Source organism: Rhinoraja longicauda, chromosome 10 (genome assembly GCF_053455715.1).
Source record: "Rhinoraja longicauda isolate Sanriku21f chromosome 10, sRhiLon1.1, whole genome shotgun sequence".
Taxonomy (NCBI): Eukaryota; Metazoa; Chordata; class Chondrichthyes; order Rajiformes; family Arhynchobatidae; genus Rhinoraja; species Rhinoraja longicauda.
This window is the reverse complement of record NC_135962.1, coordinates 10620997-10640548: the sequence shown is the minus strand read 5'-3', so window position 1 is coordinate 10640548 and position 19552 is coordinate 10620997. Positions and strand designations below refer to the sequence as shown.

At 42.2% G+C, this 19552-nt stretch overlaps 1 protein-coding gene across 1 annotated transcript in view; it reads right to left on the bottom strand.

Moving 5' to 3' along the window:
- LOC144597726 (stAR-related lipid transfer protein 9-like) overlaps positions 1-19552 on the bottom strand; it is a 172341-nt gene that overhangs the window by 38720 nt on the left and 114069 nt on the right. The window contains exons 18-22 of the mRNA XM_078407258.1: positions 17183-17234; positions 13207-13344; positions 11973-12055; positions 9878-9984; positions 8597-8647 (exon numbers count right to left, since the gene is read on the bottom strand). Coding sequence (XP_078263384.1) covers positions 8597-8647; positions 9878-9984; positions 11973-12055; positions 13207-13344; positions 17183-17234 — 431 coding nt within the window. The remainder of the gene's footprint in view (positions 1-8596; positions 8648-9877; positions 9985-11972; positions 12056-13206; positions 13345-17182; positions 17235-19552) is intronic.

Sequence of the window (19552 nt, the reverse complement as noted above, 5' to 3'; positions counted from 1 at the left end):
GACTTCATGCCACACTGCAAACTGTACAAAGTTCCCACCACTCCCACTACAAGAGCTCCGGCAGCTCGGACAAGGGTACCAATGGTTGAAGCTGGCCCTGCATCACCAGGGCAACAATAGCAATGGAGAAACAAGGGGCAGCAGATGTTGGAATCCAGAGCAAAACACTAACTGCTGGAGGAACTCAACAAGTCAGGATGGAAATGTCCATCAGTCTGAAGAAGGGCCCAGACCAAAAACATTGTCTGTCCATTTCCCTCCCCAAATGCCGCCTGACCTGGTGACTTTCTCCAGTGGTTTGTTTTTTTTGCTCAGGGGACGAGCAATAACTGGCACTTGGCTTGGTTCCTTCCCTAATACCGGCACCAGCTCCTGGGTCTCACCGGCCCCTTTGAGGGAGTGGAGGAAATCCTGTGCTTTGGTTTCATGCCGGTTGGGGACAAATGGAATACAAAGGCTTAGTTGTTAAGAATACCAGCTGATGTATAAAACTTGCCATTTCACTCAAGGACGGGCAGTTCCCAGCAGAGCCGGAGGTATGGGTGCATGGCACTGATAGTTAACGAGCACAGCAACACGCTCTGGCACATCCTAACTTCACCTGACACGTGACCAACGTCACGCACGATGCTCCAAAGTCCAACTTCAGCAGCAAGACCCTGGCATTAACATCACTGATCGTTGGACCTACTGTACTACCTACTGCATGACTCGATAACTCCCAAAGTTAAACAACCCGGATCATAGAACAGTCAAGCACGGAAACAGTGCTCTCCCCTAGTGGTGGGTGTGGACTTTAGGCCAACATACACGATCTTGCATACTGGTACAAGTCAATCAGTGCAACTATAAAAGTTAAACTTATTTATCAACACAAAGAAAAATAACAGCTGAACATCATTAAAAAAAGCCTGGCATTAATCACATAAAACACAAGCACCGAGACCGTCACAAGTTTTTTAAATGAGCCAGCAATTGAATAGCTATTACCGAACTCAGAGTCAATAATAATTAAAAAAACAATATTCATAAGTTGTACGGATGAATTTGAAATGTTACATTGAGTCGTGAGCACTGCCGCAGCTAGCCTTCCTCCTGCTCCCTCGGTGAACAAGTAGTTTTGAGGATGAGTGAGCAGTCAGAACAATGCTGTGAGTCGGTGATACGGCGACTCAAACTACACTGTCTGAGCTCACACACCCACAGTAGATCAGTGCAAAGTGAAGGCACAGCCACGCTATTCTAAACAGTCCGTGCCAAGCCTGCTGCTGCCATGACAACTGAAGAAGCCATTTAAGTAACTGTCTGCAGCAGGTTTAAAAGATAGGCATTGGGCCAGTCACTGAGATTAAATATATTTAATAACAAAGACCGACTTAAAAACAGCATTACTTTAATTGCAGCAATCCTTACTTTCATCTAGATATCAGATCAAATCACAAACAAAAAATATGGAGTATAAATCCACCTACAATTTGCAAGATAAATTTAAAAGATGAAGTTTGTGAAAAGGAAGAGAGGTGAAGGTAAGAGAGGAGGGGGGGGTTGTGATTTTGATTAGAGCGAACATCATGGCCGTCCTTAGAGAGGAAATTCTTGGGGATCGTCCAGTGACAGTGAGCATTACAGTTCACCTCATGCACTACCATGGAGTTGTTTTTTTTCTAAAACTGTGCTTTGTACCAAGGTTCCTTTTGTGTTGCAGTCTTATTTCTTTTAACTCCTTTGCAAAATTATGTGCATATACATGTATGCATCATTTGTGCATACTCGTTGCATAATTTGAATTTTATGTGTTTGCTCGAGTCTATGTGGCTGTGGTGCTGCCTCGTGCAACATCTTTTGTTTTGCTTGTACCTCGATGTCCTTGTGCATGTGATGATAAACTTGACTTGAGGGGAGGAGACTGTAACATTGGAGGGCCCGGGTTTAAAATAAGAAGTACTTAACAGGGACTTGAGAGACACCTTTTTCCCATGCAGATGATGGTGCGTAAAATGGAACAAGTTGCCAGAGGAGGTGGGTACAACTACTACACTTAAAAAACACTTTGACAGGTACAGGGGTAGGAAATTTCACAGAAAGGTCTCATGCCAAATCGTCACCTGTTTACAAATGTGGTCGGACCTGCTGAGTTCCTCCAGCAATTAGTTTTCTTGCTCATGAACAGGAAAGGTTTGGAGGGTTATGGGCCAGGCACAGGCATGCGCGCGGTCAGGTCAGAAAATTGGTTGGCATGAATATTTAATCTAAAAGTTGTTTAACAACTCAAAGCTGCAAACATAAAGTGTCAAAACTGAGAATGTGACTGAAGGATTCATTGTTTATATTCCGGTAACCACTTATCTCCCTTGTTTCGTGTCAAATCATTCAAACATTCCTCACAGGAAATTGGAAGACAGTTACTTAATTACCAAAGGCAAAAGTGAGTGTGTTTCACTTGCCAAAACACGTGGTTTACATTCTCAAATGTTACATCCGCTCTTCCCGATGATCAGCGAAAGGCTATTGGGGATGCCAAGAGAAAATTCCAAAAGAAGCATTTCAATCAACTGTGGTAATGGCCCACACCTACACTGATATCCCCGACATCTAGCCCTCTTGCAACTTGCATGCAGGAAAAATAATTTACAGGACACCATCTCTCCTGTGCACTCTTCAGCCCTGGATCACATTGCCAATACCAACACATATGCCATGATGCTATTCATTGAATGCACCTCTGATTTCAACACCAAATAAGTCCATTAGAGTACAATTGGAGTCCGTTATAAAGGAAGAGGTTACGGAGTACTTAGAAGTTCATGATAAAATAGGCAAAGTCGGCATGGTTTTGTGAAGAGGAGATCTTGCCTGACGAATCTGCTGGAATTCTTTAAAGAAGTAAACAGTAGGACAGACAAACGAGAGTCAGTGGACGTTGTTTACCTAGATTTTCAGAAAGCCTTTGGTAAGGTGCCACACGTGAGGTTGCTAAGGAAGATGAGAGCCCCTGGTATCAAAGGGCAGATACTAGCATGGCTAGCAGGTTGGCTGGATTGCAGAAGACAAAGAGTGGCAATAAAGGGGGCTTTTTCTGGTTGGTGACTAGCAGAGTTCCACAGGGGTCGGTGGTGGGGCCACTACTCTGCGTTGTATATTAAAGATTTGGATGAGGGGATTGAAGGGTTTGTGGCCAGGTTTGCAGATTACATGAAAATAGGTGGATGGGGCAGGTAGTGCAGAGAATGCAGGGACTCTGCAGAAGGACTTGGACAGGGTGGGAGAGTGGCAAAGAAGTGGCAAATGGATTACAGCATGGCAAAGTGTGGAGTCATGCATTTTAGCTGTCGGACTATTTTTGAATTGGGAAGGGGATTCAGAAATTGGAGGTGCTTTGAAGGGACATTGGAGTGCTGGTGCAGGATATCCAATGGGTGAATTTGCAAGTTGAATCGGCAGTAAGGAAGGCAAATGCAGTGTTAGCATTAATTTTGAGATATCTAGAATATAAAAAAAGGGATGTATCTCAAGATCCACCAACCAAGGCAGTTATTAAAACATTAACTCAAACCTGGAACACAGCTCATTGTCTACCAGGCATCAGTGATTCCTGGCCTACCATCATCATCAGAGTCACAGCAGCATGCGTCTCCAAGCACTGCAGAGTTACTACCAATGCTGTCCCAATATCCTTAGCGCAGAGGTCTGACTACACTCAGTGGCCTCCAATGGCCAGACCACACTGCTTGCATGCCTAGATGCTTTCTTCCATCAAAAGAAGAAATTGCCAGGTGGACAGAGGAAGTGTTTCAAGGATGTGCTCAAAGCCACCTGAAAAGACTGCAGCATTCCCTCTGCCACATGGGAATCCTTGGTCTACGATAGTTCAGAGTAAAGCAGGAGAATTAGGAACCTAGAGTTCATTCCTTGATTGCACACAGAAGCTCAGCATTAATAACAGGAGCCCAACAAACCCTTCTTCATTACACTGTATTGAGGTATAGAAAATCCACCTCTTTGCAGGAGTGAGCAGTGAGCAGGGGGGGGTGGGGGGGGAGCATATTACCCATACCAACATTCAGTCAAACATCTCCAAACATTAATTGTAGTGAGGTCTGTTGGTCCTACATTTGCCTCATCAGCCAAGGTAAGCGGAGGTCACCCCCAATCCTGTCTAGCTGACACCTCCAGAAAGGCAGTGTAACTATCAGGTAATGTCTGTGCACTGCATGTTGCAAGAAAGTTGCTGAAATGAAAATTAGATTTACTTGCAGCACCCTAGCCCACTCGCCACAAACACTGCTTGTACACTCTGCAAGAAGGTGGATTTTCTGTACCTCAATACAACTTAATGATGAAGGGGCATTGTGGCTAAGAAGATGGGCCTGATCCACCCACTGAACAACCGCGCCTCCACCGACCAGAACGACCGCCGAAGACCGGAATGTGCCGCGATAGGCCTGACTCCTCCCAACTGCCTTTAACTAATGCGCTCCCCCACCCCCGGACCTTTAACTATTGTGCTCCCCCCCCCCCCCCCGGACCTTTCCGGTAAATGTTGCGGTCTTTGGCCGTCGTTCTGGTCGGCGGTGGCGCGGTTGTTCGGCGGGTGGATCAGGTCGGACTGCGGGGAAGCAGGGCGGTGAGGCCTGTCTGGGCCGAAGGCTCCTCAGCAGGTAGCGGCGATGAGAGCCTCGGCGGCGGCCGCGGGAGCCTCAGCGGCAACGTGGGCCTCGGCAGCAACGGGAGCTTCGGTGGTGGTGGGTCCTCGCGGTCGATGAGTGCGAGGGGGGAAGGGAAGACAATGGGGACCCGGCGTGGGGGACCGCTGTGAGGTACGGTGGGAGAACAAAGGGGGACCCAGTGTGGGGGACACTCTAGTTTAGAATCCTCTGCACAGAGGAGAAGTTTGTTTGTTTGTTCTGGTGATGGCGCTGTGCACACGGCAGCCAGCCAACAGTCGCTTGTCTTTTTCTTTTTGTTTTCACTTTTAATTTCAAGATGTTGTGAATGTCGGCAGTCCAATTTCCCTCCGTGATGAATAGTTTTATCGTATTGTATCGTAGGACGGGTTCACAACAAGTAGGAAACTGATCATTTATTCACTGCTACAACTGATTGATACTATAGGCATAATTAAATTTGAACTCTAAATCCGTAAAGCATCTAGGCGGTAATATCTAAACAACATTCTTCAGTAAATGAGGCTCATTTACATTTACATGAGGAATGTCAGCTCTAACAATATTATCTCCACATTAACAAACAATTTGTTATTACCTTGACATTGTTCTTTGAGGGAACTTGATCTCAATGAAGTTTCCGTTGATCATTTAAAGAATCTTTTGTAGTAGTCAGGGTATTAAACTAGTTTGGACTTGCGCTGCTAAGCCAGTGCCAAGTGCCACTCTCAGCCTTCACAACAAAGTGACCTAATTTGTTCAAGTTCAAGTAGTAGAATCACAGGGCTACCTCAAAGGAGTTGGGGAATCAACTGGTGATGTCCATGAATCGCTGACCAAAATCAACTGTTTGGAACATCATTAAGAAGAAAGAGAGCACTGGTGAGCTTACTAATCGCAAAGGGACTGGCAGGCCAAGGAAGACCTCCACAGCTGATGACAGAATTCTCTCTATAATAAAGAAAAACCTCCAAACTCCTGTCCGACAGATCAGAAACACACTTCAGGAGTCAGGTGTGGATTTGTCAATGACCACTGTCCGCAGAAGACTTCATGAACAGAAATACAATGGCTACACTGCAAGAGGCAAACCACTGGTTAGCCGCAAAAATAGGATGGCCAGGTTACAGTTTGCCAAGAAGTACTTAAAAGAGCAACCACAGTTCTGGACAAAAGGTCTTGTGGACAGATGAGATGACGATTAACATATCAGAGTTAATGGCAAGAGCAAAGTATGGAGGAGAGAAGGAACTGCCCAAGATCCAAAGCATACCACCTCATCTGTGAAACACTGTGGTGTGGATGTTATGGCCTGGGCATGTATGGCTGCTGAATGTACTGGCTCACATTTATCTTCATTGATGATACAACTGCTGATGGTGGTAGCATAATAAATTCTGAAGTGTATAGACACATCCTATCTGCTCAAGTTCAAACAAATGCCTCAAAACTCATTGGCCGGCGGTTCATTCTACAGCAAGACAATGATCCCAAACATACTGCTAAAGCAACAAAGGAGTTTTTCAAAGCTAAAAAAGGTCAATTCTTGAGTGGCCTGGCAGAGCATCACCAGAGAAGACACCCAGCAACTGGTGATGTCCATGAATCGCAGACTTCAAGCAGTCATTGCATGCAAAGGATATGCAACAAAATACTAAACATGACTATTTTCATTTACATGACATTACTGTGTCCCAAACATTATGGTGCCCTGAAATGGGGGGACTATGTATAAACACAGCTGTAATTTCTACATGGTGAAACCAAAATGTGTAAAAATGACCTTTATTAAAATCTGACAATGTGCACTTTAACCACATGTGATTTTTCTCTATTACAAATCTCAAATTGTGGAGTACAGAGACAAATAAATAAATGATGGGTCTTTGTCCCAAACATTATGGAGGGCACTGTAATTCTACCTTTTACCAGCCGATTACAGTTCTTCAGCAACATATCCAGGGAACATACCCTGCATTTCTGCCTGCAGCATCTTTTCAAGACCATGGATATCACTGAGTACTTCCCTACAACGTTCACAATATCAAATTACTGCAAGGTGAAATCAAACTCCAAAGCATTATTATGCCTAGTCAGGTTATGTTTGGTATTTACGGTTAATTATTCTAAGGTGTGCTGGCAACTCATTATGGCTGTAAATGCAGCAAGATGCCATAAACAACAGTGAGAAGCAGTACTCAATCCTAACCTAGGAGACAACATACGACAACTCCGGGGAAAAATGACAACTCAAAAAAAGGAAGCAACTCAGATCAAGACCACAATTTCAACATAACCCACTGCATAATGAGCTTTTACAGCAAATGAATATCACACTGACAAAACATTGTTGCACACTGCGAACAGGTACTGCGATCAAAGACTGATATTCAAGGTCTGAAATGTCAGTGTTGCAAAGAGTGCAATGCAGATTTAATTAACTCTGGCTGTATTCGACCAAGTACAGAAAAAATAAGCAGTGATCTCACTGAAACAGTTAAAATGACATGGCACACATCGAAAAATCATCACCTCTGGTACCATCAAGCAGGAGATACAGAAACTTGATGTGTCAAGCCACCAGGTTCAGCAAGAGCTAATTTGCTACAACTGTCAGGTTCTTGAACCAACCAGCACTAATCCCGCCTCGACAACAGAACACTGAGCCCACCCATTGCACCATCATGCACATGTTTTATTTTCCAATTATGTTTTGCACTCATGTCTTACTTTTTTTTGCAGTGTCTTTTAGAATCTTTATGCGCAATTGATGTACGATTTGTTTTTGTGTGTTTGTCTCACTGCCCTGTGATGGTGCTGCAAGCAAGATTTTTAGTTGTATCCATCCCACTTGTGCATGTGGCAGTAAACTCAACTTGACTTGCTAATTCAGAATAAAGGAACATCATTTTAAAACGGTCAATCTGGGCTGATGGCAGAAAAGACCTCACAAAGTGTCTTAGAGATACGGAATGTTTTCCCAATAAAGGCTCAGAGGGCCAGGGTGAGGTCAAATGCAACTTTTTAAAAGGTTAAACTAATGAATTTATGCTGTGGATGGGTGTTGACACTACTGCTCTAAGGCAGGAAAGTGGAGTTCAGGTCCTATCACATGGCAGGACTGGCTTAAGAGAAGGAAGCCTCTATCCTAGAGTTCTGAAATGGTTTCATGAAATTTTTCCACTTCGGCACAAAGAAGACAGTGCCTTGGTTCACATCTCTTGTGACAGGCAGCACTTTTTACACTCTACCTTTAGCATTGCACTGAATTGTCAGATCAGAGTTTGGTACAGGAATGGAACCTGTTGACCTATAGTCAAGAGAGTTTTTATTCCGCTGCAGCTAACTGATAGCAGTGGCTTTGAACAGAACCGTGCGTGTATGGAAGCTACCCAGAGTAGAGCATATTGTCAAATATCTTGTGGCGGAAAGCCTGTTAACATATTTGACACAAAAATTATAGATATGCAAGTTTGTGTCTAAAGTCCAACTGTAGGAGCAGGCTACCTTAGCTAGCAATGTGGATTGATGGAAAATCTTGGAAGAAACATACATTGTTTGATATTATAAAGGCAATGGGCGAAGCAAGGCTGCTTGTTCTCCAAATTGCTGATGTGACCTGTACCTATCCAACTGAATCCTTTAAATGCAACAATGTGACAATGTTTACAGTGAAGCAATGCATGAGTGATGTTACAGACAAATCTATTAAACTAATCTTATTTTACGATATTGACCATTTTCATATTGTTAAATAAGGGACAATGACATGAGAAAATTAAATCTTCATATAGTGAACTGCATTTCCTTAATTATATCGTTCCCATTGTACTATATTCTATAAATGCTAAGGAGAATAAATCAGAGTACAAACAGTCCCAGGCTCAGAAAAGACACGGACCAAAATCCAGTTGCTTCGACTAACTTCTCACCTCGTTTCACTTATCTCCATTTCTTCATCTTTCTCTCTGTCATCTTCCAAGCTGTTTAAAAAATAAAAGGCAATAAAGCAACTTTGTTACATCACATTCCCCTGACAAACCACATAGATACAGCACTGTTGTCCAGTCCTGACGTTGAACTGCTTAGAGGGTCTTCTCTCTTCACTGTAAAGAGAGAAGACCCGAGAGAGGGTTTCTCCACTGCCGCTCTAAATTGGTAAGTTCACAGGGAATGGTATCAGCATTGGGACTGACAGCAACACAGTAACACTGACTAGGATACCACAGGCCATCGTTGTGATATAGAATGGCTAACCTGGAGAATGACAGATTGAAATTCCACCAAGGCAATTAACCATGAAACGATCAGATCACTGTAAAAATCCAAATGGTTCATAAATATCCTTTAGAGAATAAAATGTAGTGTCCTTCTCCAACCTGGTCCAAATGTGACTTCCCTCCCACACACAACACAGCCCTTGATCCAGGCTGGAAGCCCATTAATTGACACCTTTAATAAACATCACGTTGCCGATGCCAATATGAGAATGCAGAAACTAATACAAAGATGTAATTTATGATTCCTGCTGACAGCACCAAAACAGCTAAATCACAGAACACAGTGTGAACAGTGTGTGTGGTGAACAGGGAGGATGTTAGGGATTTTGTGAATGGGAATTGAATGCATACGGGGAAGGAGCCATCCCTTTGCCTTTAATATATGTAGTAGTGCAAGTGAATCTTCTTAACAAGCGTTTGCAGATAAATAAATCTAAATGATTATGATAAGGCCAAATATACAAGAATTAGAAAATAGGATAATTAAACTGGGTTTAGGAAAGTATCGGTTTCTAAGTAGCGTTTACTGCGCTGAGACAAACAACCCAACCCATGAATCCATGTTGTTAGCAAAACAAGGAACTGCGGATGATGGAGCGGTAAATGTTCAGTTGCTGAATAAAACATTTCTTTACTTTCTAAGCTAGGAATGGGGCAAGTTAGAAAACTAATAAATTAGTAATTTAGACGAGTTAAAATTAATTGATTTTAAAATCTAAAAATAAGCCACATGAATATGGTAATAATTTAAATGCACAAAAGTGGATGGAACAGAGGAATCAGTGCAGGAAATCTACAAGAAAGCCTGAGCCCCTGACTGAAGACTTTATATGTGATTAAACATTGTACTTTTGCTTCACCAATGGCTGTCCTTATTCAGCAGCTCATGGTGCATACATGCAATGGTTTGTTCCCGTAGTTTTAATGTCCTACCTTGCTTGCATGAGTGGAGATAAGACATAAGGTGGGGAAAAGTTGAATTCTCCATCCAATTCCAGCCATTCACAAGAACCACTGCTTGCCAGAGATACACTGCTACTCTACACATGCACAAAAAAAAAATTAATACTATAACAACAATTATAAATCAATTCTTTATTTACAAACTTAACCACCTTCTGTTCACATGTTTCCAAACAAATCTGAATGGGCAACAAAAGCCAGAGGAAAGAGCACCGTTGAAATGCATGCTCTAAATTTCAGGGTGGAAGCAAATTCCAGGGAGGCAAGATAACTAAAAAAACATTGTAAATTAATTAGAGTTCAGAGATCAAATTCCACTATTGATTTCACCAGCTTTCAATATTTGCCCAATATCACAAAAGCACTATTAAATTAGATCATAGAAAAGTTGTAATTTCTTTAAAAAAACATCACTACTGTACTAACTTAGACATATTAACCCAAATCTATTAAAGAAAGGTATTACATGTCTAAATTCATAGATCCTCAGGCATTGAAATAACACATCCTCTGACTAAGTGGGTCAGGCAGCATTTGGGGAGGGAATTGTCGGGGACATTTCAGGGTGGGTCCTTTTTTCAGGCTGCGGCCTGACCTGCAAAGTTCCTCCAGTACTTTGTGTTTTGCTCAAGATTCCAGCATCTGCAGTCTCTTGTGTCTACATCCCGGCACGGTGTCGCAGGAGTAAAGTTGCTGCCTTACTGCGCCAGAGATCCGTGTTCGATCCTGACTACGGGTGCGGTCTGTATGGAGTTTGTACGTTCTCCCTGGGACCGGATCGGTTTTCTTCGTGTGCCCGGTTTCCTCCCACATTCCAAAAACGTGAAGGTTTGAAGGCTAATTGGCTTCCGTAAATTGTTAGCAAGGTGCAGGATAGAACTAGTGTATGGGTGATTGTTGGTTAGCGTGGACTCTCTAGGCCAAATATAATATATATACATATACAATACATATATATGATATATATATATCTTATATTTATAGTGATATATTTTCTCTATAATATGAGATCATATTTTAATCTCTTAAAATATAGAGATTTTGTGTCTCTATACTAAACTAAACTAAAAATCCCCCATGCAGCAAAATCTAAACAACATCCTGCCTTGGGCAGACCAGTGAAAAGCACCATTAACACCAACCATCTCAAACACCAGACAATTTATTTTGTTTATTTGACCAGCCACATAAATGCTGTGGTTACAAGATCAGGTCAATATTCTATAAGTGGCTCACTCTTTGATTCACTTCTACATTGACAAAGCCTGGAGTCAGGAGTGTGATGGAATAATCTCCATTTGACTGGATGGCTGAAGTTCCATCAACATGGAAAAGTCGCTTTATGAGGAGAATTATATCAATGAGAGAAAGAGGGTTACAGATTAAAGAGTTTCAGACTCTCAATGACAAAATTATCTATTCCCCACACAGGATTTTCAAAAATATGAGCCTCTTCAATAGCAAGAATTTAATGTTTTTCTTACGGGAAGCTAAAAATACTAAAGGCTGTATGTGAGTGTTTAATAGAATACGTTGTATAAGTGTTAATAGAAGCAACTGCTTGTCAATTTCCATGCCGCCTGTGGTGAAACTATCAGACTGTGTTCTGAAGAGACAAAGGTGTCTGATTGCTGAGGGGAGGTTACATGGTAACAAGTTTTCCACCTATACTGTTTAAACCTGTCTGAAGAAGGGTCTTGACCCAAAATGTCACCCATTCCTTCTCTCCAGAGATGCTGCCTGACCCGCTGAGTTACTCCAGTATTTTGTTTCAATCTAAGGCAGCTTTTTATCTGCTTATCAATTTGCAAAGTGACTTTTAAGTGGTTCCCTAGTTTGTCATCAAAATTGCGTCATAACCAATTAGTTTCATATAATGCAAATGTTGATCCCTAATTCATCACTTGTATTTTATCTATTTCATGTTATTTAGACACATGCTATAGAATAGGTAACTTTAATACAATTACATTGATCTGTCTTACACCAAAACTTAAGGAATTGTTAGAGTGGCTGCACTCTAAATTGTAAAGTACATTAATTAATAAGTTTATTAGAAACTCACAGCTCTCCTTTGTTTCAACTTTGCAGCTTCAGTTGGATGATTAAACCTGAACTTGTGCACTTTTCCCAGTACAATAACAGCACCTGAAAAATAAATGTAACCACGGTGAGAAAGCACAAAGGAAGAAGGTTCTAATTCTAGTCCTATGCACAACACATGCACAATTCATCTTCTTAGGCCCCGTCGGTCATGGCTGACCATGAGTGATGCATCCTAGTTGGCTGCTTGCTCCACTCCTCGTCTAGAGCAGCGTCGCTTGTGAGACCAATGCGGGAGTGACAGTCTCTGTCGCAAAGGTCACATTTGTGTGTGGTCTCAATTACCTTGTCATAAATGGGCCACAATACATTGATAAGAACAAGAGATGAACGTACTGACAAAGATTCTGAGAGGGGTTAACTGGGTGGACGTTGAGATTTCCTCTAGTGGGAGTATACAGGAGAGCTGTGAGTTTCTAATAAGCTGATTAATAAATGTGGGGCATAGTTTTAGATTAAGGGTTGCCTATTTTGGATGGAGATGAGAAGGAATTTCTTCTCTCAGAGAGCCAAACTTTGGAATTCTCCACCTGAAAGAGCTGTGGAAACAAAGTACTTGAATACATTCAAGGTAGAGACTGACAGACATTTAAACCACTACACTTAAGCAATGCAGCAAATGAAGAAAAGTGGTGCTGAAGCCTAAACTGCATCTGCTATGATCTTATTGGCCAGTGGAGAGGGCTTGAAGGGCTGGCTGACTCCCTTCTGCTCCCACTTCTCAAGTTTCTTAAGCAACAGAGACAAAATATTGAAGGTGTGACTGAGCAGTCTGGAAGACCAAGGTTGCAAAACCGTGAAATATCTTGGCGAGAAAATACTTAGAGCCAAAAACAAAGGCCAGATATAACCATGGAAGACAGATATCAGGAATCAGGAACAGCACAGAATAAGTTCAACAGAAAGTGCAAGCTTTAAGGAAGGTTATGCTTAATTTTAAAAAAAGGTATCTTGTTGCCTGAAAGCAGTGCTTACATTGAAGCTTTGCCGCATTTCCATAGCTGGTGTGGGCTCAAGTCAGTGCATGACCTGAATTCCTCACCAAGAGCAGTCTGCAATCAGAATAACTCCAAAAGGGAAAGAAGCAAACAGCAAATATATCAGATTTATTTTACATTATTCATCGGGCAATATCTGCCAACATTGTGCACAGTGTGAATTGGGCAGATTGGCGCCACAAGTAGCAACTCCATTACCTTGTGACAAACGGCATGAATGGACAACATCCATTTCATTGACAATGCAATGTGATCCTCCAATTGGTTCAAGTGTCACTATGCCATTATCATTATGAACGGTACAATGTTCCTTCTCCACCCACGGACCCTGCAGAACTGAAATAAAGACAGCAATTATTTATTTGTACAAAAGGTGTGCTCTCACTAGTTTCTTCACCTCTTATCAGCATGAAACTGGCTCTTCAATCCAACTTGCGACCAAGTTGCCTAACACTCAGCCAGTCCCACCAACCCACGCAGGGCCCATTTTCCTCCACTTTTTTCCTATCCATGTACATGTCCAAGTGGCTTTTAAATGTCATAATTGAACCTGCCTCAACCACTTCCTTTAGCAGCTGTTCCACATCGCAGCACCATCTGTGTGAACGTTTCCTCCAGATCTCTTAAAGTCTTCCCCCTCTCACCTTAAGTCTATGCCTCTAGTTTTAGACACCCTACCCTAGGGAGAAGACTGCCCCTCATAATTTCATAAACCCCTCAGTCCCCAACTCTATGGAAAGAAATATCAGCCTAACCAGCCTCTCCTTAGATCTCACACTCTCCAGACGTAACCAGCCTCTCCTTAGATCTCACACTCTCCACCTCGTAAATCTTTTTGGCACCCTTTCCAGTTGAATAACATCCCTGCATAGTTCATAGGTCCATCTTTGCAGTGTATCGACTGACACGTGCAAACCTGAGCATTTGCGAAGGCAAAATCCCATCCTTGCACCAAGGACACCCTCTATGGTGTTAAAAAGGAGGGACTCAAAAATATCTGGTAACTCAATGTTTCAAAGGTTTCAAAGGTCTTTTATTGTCACATTAAGGTACAGTGATATGCGAATTACCATACAGCTATACGAAAAAAGCAACAAGACACGCAACTACATAAAACTTAACATAAACATCCACCACAGCGGATTCCCCACATTCCTCACTGTGATGAAAGGCAAAAAAGTCCAATCTTCTTCCGCTTTATTCTCCAGGGCAGTCAAACCATCCGTCGGGGCGATCGAAGCTCCCGCAGCCGGCGGTCGAAGCCCCCACATCGGGGCGATCAAAACTCCCATGTTGGGGCGATCGAAACTCCCACGTCAGAGCAATCGAAACTCGCGCATTGGGGCAGTCGAAACTCCCACAGCTTGGAGTTCCCGATGTCGGTCTCTGACCAGAGACCACATGATGTTTAGTCTGCAAGCACCCACAGTTGGAGCTCCGAGGTTGACCCCTGGCAAAGGGATCGCGAGCTCCGCGATGGTAAGTTTGCAGGCGACTGCGGTGGAGCTCTCAAAATCAGTCTCCAACAAAGGCTGCCAACTCCTCGATGTTTGTACGCACCGTCAGGATTGGCTATTTTTTTAATTTCGTTGTACTCGTTGCAATGACAATAAATGAATATTATTATTATTATATGTTAAGCCACAATGTGGATGGATACGATACGGAAATAAAACGCATCTCCGTCGAAGTAAGAGATTAGAAAAAGTTTCCCCCAACCCCCCCCCCCCCCCCCTCCCCCTCACTCCCCACATAAAACAAGCTAAAGAACACTAAAACATACAATTAAACACAAAGAAGGAAAATACAGACAGACTGTTGGCGAGGTAGCCATTGCTGGCGCCACCCGGTGGTTGGGCACTGTTTGAGTTTAGTTTATTTTCACATGTACCGCGCGGTATAGTGAAAAGCTTTTGTTGCATGCTAACCAGTCAGTGGAAAGACAATACATGATTGATTACAATTGAGCCATTCACAATGGGTGACATTTCGGGTCAAGACCCTTCTTCAGACTGATGTCAGGGGGGCGGGACAAAGAAAGGATATAGTGGAGACAGGAAAACAGTGGGAGAACTGGGAAGGGGAGGGGAAGAGAGGGAAAGAGGAACTATCTAACGTTAGAGAAGTCAATGTTCATACCGAGTCCCGACCCGAAACGTCACCCATTCCTTCTCTCCAGAGATGCTGCCTGACCCGCTGAGTTACTCCAGCATTTTGTGATACCTTCGATTTGTACCAGCATCTGCAGTTATTTTCCTACACAAAGATAGTCTGAGGGTCACCAATGAGGTGGATAGTAGTTCAGCACTGCTCCCTAGGTTTCGTAGGATGGTTCAGTTGTCTGATAACAGCTGGGGAAAAAAACGCCTCTGAAATTGGAGGTGTGCGTTTTCACACTTCTGTACCTTTTGCTCGATGGGAGAGGGGAGAAGAGGATGTGACCCGACCTTTTTATTATGCTGCTGGCCTGAAGTAGAAATGGAGTTTGGTTGTGTGATGGTCTCCACAATTTTCTGCAATTTCTTGTGGTCTTGGATGGAGCAGTTCCCAGCCACACTGTGACGCACCGGTGTAAAATGCTTTCCACGGTGCATCTGTAGAAGTTGATGAGGGTTGTTGGGGACTTGCCAAACTTCCTAAGCCTTCTGAGGAAGTAGAGGTGTTGGTGTGCTTTCTTGGTCATTGCTTCAATATGGGTGGTCCAGGAGAGGTTGTTGGTGATATTTAACAGTTTGGTGATGAGCTTGGATGGTATAATGTTGTTAAAGGCAGAGCTGTAGTCTGTGAATAGAAGTCCGACGTAGGTGTCTCTCCTATCTCTCTTAACCAGGCTTCAGAAATGAGTGATGAGCCAAGGAAATGGCATTGTCGTGGACCTGTTGTGGAGGTGGGCAAACTGCGGTGGGTCAAGGCTGCTTGGTAGACATATCTAGCGTCTCAGAGCATTTCAAGATGGTGGATGTCAAGGCCACTGGACTGGTTAGCACACATTCGGATTGACTTCCTTATCCCTGAATATGGACCAGTCCATTGACTCAAAGTAGTCGTGTAGGATGTCATCTGTGTCCACTGACCAGCATTTAACAATTCTCTGCACCAGATCCTCCTGCTTCAATTTTTGTTTGTAGGTAGGGAGCAGAAGACAGACCTTTTCCAAAGCTGTCAACATGTTCAAGGAAAATAACTGATTGAATGATAGACAATATTAATATGCAATTAGCTGACAGTAAAGAAATGTATGTTGAAATTCAGTTGACTCCATCTACACTTCACACTGCCTCAGAAAAGCTGCCAACATAATCAAAGACTTGTCCCACCCCATCATTCTGCCACGCTCTCATCAGGCAGAAGGTACTGAAGCTTGAAAGCACGCACCACCAGACTCAGCTTCTTCCTCTCAGTTATCAGTCTTCTGAACGGTCCTTCAATAAGTGACGGTGCTGTCTGATTCACCTCTACACCATTGTGGGCTACAATGCTGCGAACTATATTCCGCACTGTGTATCTTCCCCTTTTCTCTATCTATTGTACTTGAGTTTGACCTGATTGTATTTACATGTGGTATATCTGATCTGCTTGGATAGTATGCAAAACAAAGCTATTCACTGCACCTCGGTACACGTGACAATAATAAACCTAAACCTAAAACCTAATTTGCTTTCAATTTACTGTTATCTATTACCTTACATTATAGGCAGTAGATATAAAAGTAATAGATTTGCTTACAGGCACCGACTTAAGAGCACAAGTCCAGTGATGGTGAGAGAGGCAGTGGAGTGACTTCAAGACAGCTTGGTGATATTCAAAGACTCAGCAATGGACGAACTAATACGGGACATTTCTTACCGACTTCATAAACAAATGCACCGACGAATGTGTTCCCACCAAAACCATCCAAATGTGCCCTAACCAGAAGCCTTGGATGAATGAGGAGGTTCACAATCTACTGAGGACTCGATATCAGGCATTCAAGTCTGGCAATACAAGGTCATACAGAAAGTCCTGGCACAACCTCAATAAGGCCATCAAGAAGGCTAAATGGGATTAATACAAAGTACCACCTAATGGTTAGCATGGGCAACAGACCTGTTTCTGTGCTGTATGACTGTGTAGTGGATATAGGCGCCAAGTAAAAGTACATTATTTCCATTCCAAGACTTTTGTTTGCACTTACCAATGTCTTGCTCTGCTTCAGCATCGATCCTTCCAATCTTTGTTATTCCTTCCTAAAATCATGAAGACATGGAAATCAATTGGTTAAACCTATTAAATACACCTCTCACATTTACCCCAGAATAGATAGACAAAATCTCTTTATTTTAGATAAGTTAACATTGGCATATGTAAATAAACATCACAGGAACAAAAACCTTTAAGTCAGTGATATTTAGGTTGAAAATTGAAGTCTCAAAATACACACAAACACACACACACACACACACTAAAACTCGTGTAAAGTTGCTATAGATCTCAAACTAGAGACACATATCTGCTTTCTAAAAATGTTAAAGATGAACTTCACAGTTAACACATTGAGTGCTGCAGAACCACCGAGTCAATGATTCGATGGTTTAAATACAGCAGCTAGGAAAACCAGCACTATTATCTGCCGGTATCTTTCTAAACATGTGTGATGTGACAATTACAATGTCAAAGATCAAGAGAAGAGTCTCTGATTTTTGCTTTTACAAACAACCTTGAACACTGAAAGCTTTAGCATTTAAGCACTATCAGAACAGTTGGTGGAAGCAGATCGAACAATTATCTAGAGGAGGTTTTAATATATATTTAAAAAGCAAGGGAACTGCAGAAGAATAGGAATAAATTAATATTCCAAATTTCAGTAAATGTGCCTGAGATTGTAAGGGTATCTTTTTTAAATTATTTCATTTAGGATCATGAATGCTGAAGTAGTAAATTGAAATAAAAGAAAACAATATGATAAGTTTAAAATGGTATTGCTGAAAATTGCTGATCACCTGTGCTAAATTCAGACATTACAAACCTTGCAACCAGTTATAGCAGGAGACTATGTTAAACCAAAATTGGGTAAGGATCCTTCAGGATCCTGTCAAATGGAAAATCAAAAAAAGTGGAGGTACTTGAATCTGAATTAAAAGAGAAAATGATGGGAATGCTCAGCAATTCGGGCAGCTCTGTTCAGAAAGCAATTGAGGTAACGTTTCAAATCAATGAACCTTCTTCAGCCTTGGAAAGTTAATAAAATTAAAATAAAGGGGCAAGGAAGGTGGGAAGAAGGTGTGAAGTGGAGGGAACAGAGGTAATACTCATGGTAGGGTGGAGGCCAAGGTTGTTCAAGGTTCCACAATTGTTGTTGGTACATCTAAGACAGGGATGTGAATGTTACTTAACACAGCTGATGTGTTTGGAAACGAGTAAATAATTGAAGGAAGTGAGTGACGGCAGTGGTGAGAGAGAAACACAAAAGAAATAATCCCTGGAGTGAGAGGTGTAGGATACGGCAGTTGCTGGATTAATCTGAATTAAGAGAATACTCATATATTCTCATTACATCTATGAAAAGAGAAAATTGCTTTAATGTTACAGGTGGATCACACTGCATCTGAACTAGCCAGTTATGACTCAAAGAGGAAATACTGGTTATCTCAACTTATTAAATTTAATATTCGTAGCTGAATATTAGGTAACGTTACTCCAGTGTATTTTGTTGGAACAATGGGAAGGGCAATGACGAGAGGTCAGAGTAGGGGTGGGATGGAGAATTATAGAGATGGACAGGTTGAAGCTTATGGGCTATTCCTGTGAACTGAATAGAGATGCTGTCCAATCTGCATTTGATTTTTCCAATGTAGAGGAGACCGTTTCTGAGCATTGAATTCAATGCACAAAAAATTGCAAGTGTAATGGATCACTACTTCACTTAGAACGGTACTTAATTGAGCAGAACTTTTACTGTAATTTTCTCTCCTCAGATGCCTTACCTGCTGAGAATCCCCAGCATTTTTAATTTTATTTCAGATTATAAACATGCATTTTTAACACCTCTGGCAGTATAATACCTGCCTTCTATTTTGTTCCTTCCCACCATCCAGGGCCCCAAAGAGTTCTGAATGCAAACCTTTTCAGACAAACAACCTTTCCAATTCAGACACATGGTCAATTATCGGTAACTGTGTGCAGTTTTGGTCTCCAAATTTGAGGAAGGATATTCTTGCTATTGAGGGCGTGCAGCGTAGGTTTACTAGGTTAATTCCCAGAATGGCTGGACTATCATATGTTGAAAGATTGGAGCGACTAGGCTTGTATACACTGGAATTTAGAAGGATGAGAGGAGATCTTATCGAAACGTATAAGATTATTATGGGGTTGGACATGTTAGAGGCAGGAAACATGTTCCCAATGTTGGGGGAGTCCAGAACCAGGGGCCACAGTTTAAGAATAAGGGGTAGGCCATTTAGAACTGAGATGAGGAAGAACTTTTTCAGTCAGAGAGTTGTGAACCTGTAGAATTCTCTGCCTCAGAAGGCAGTGGAGGCCAATTCTCTGAATGCATTCAAGAGAG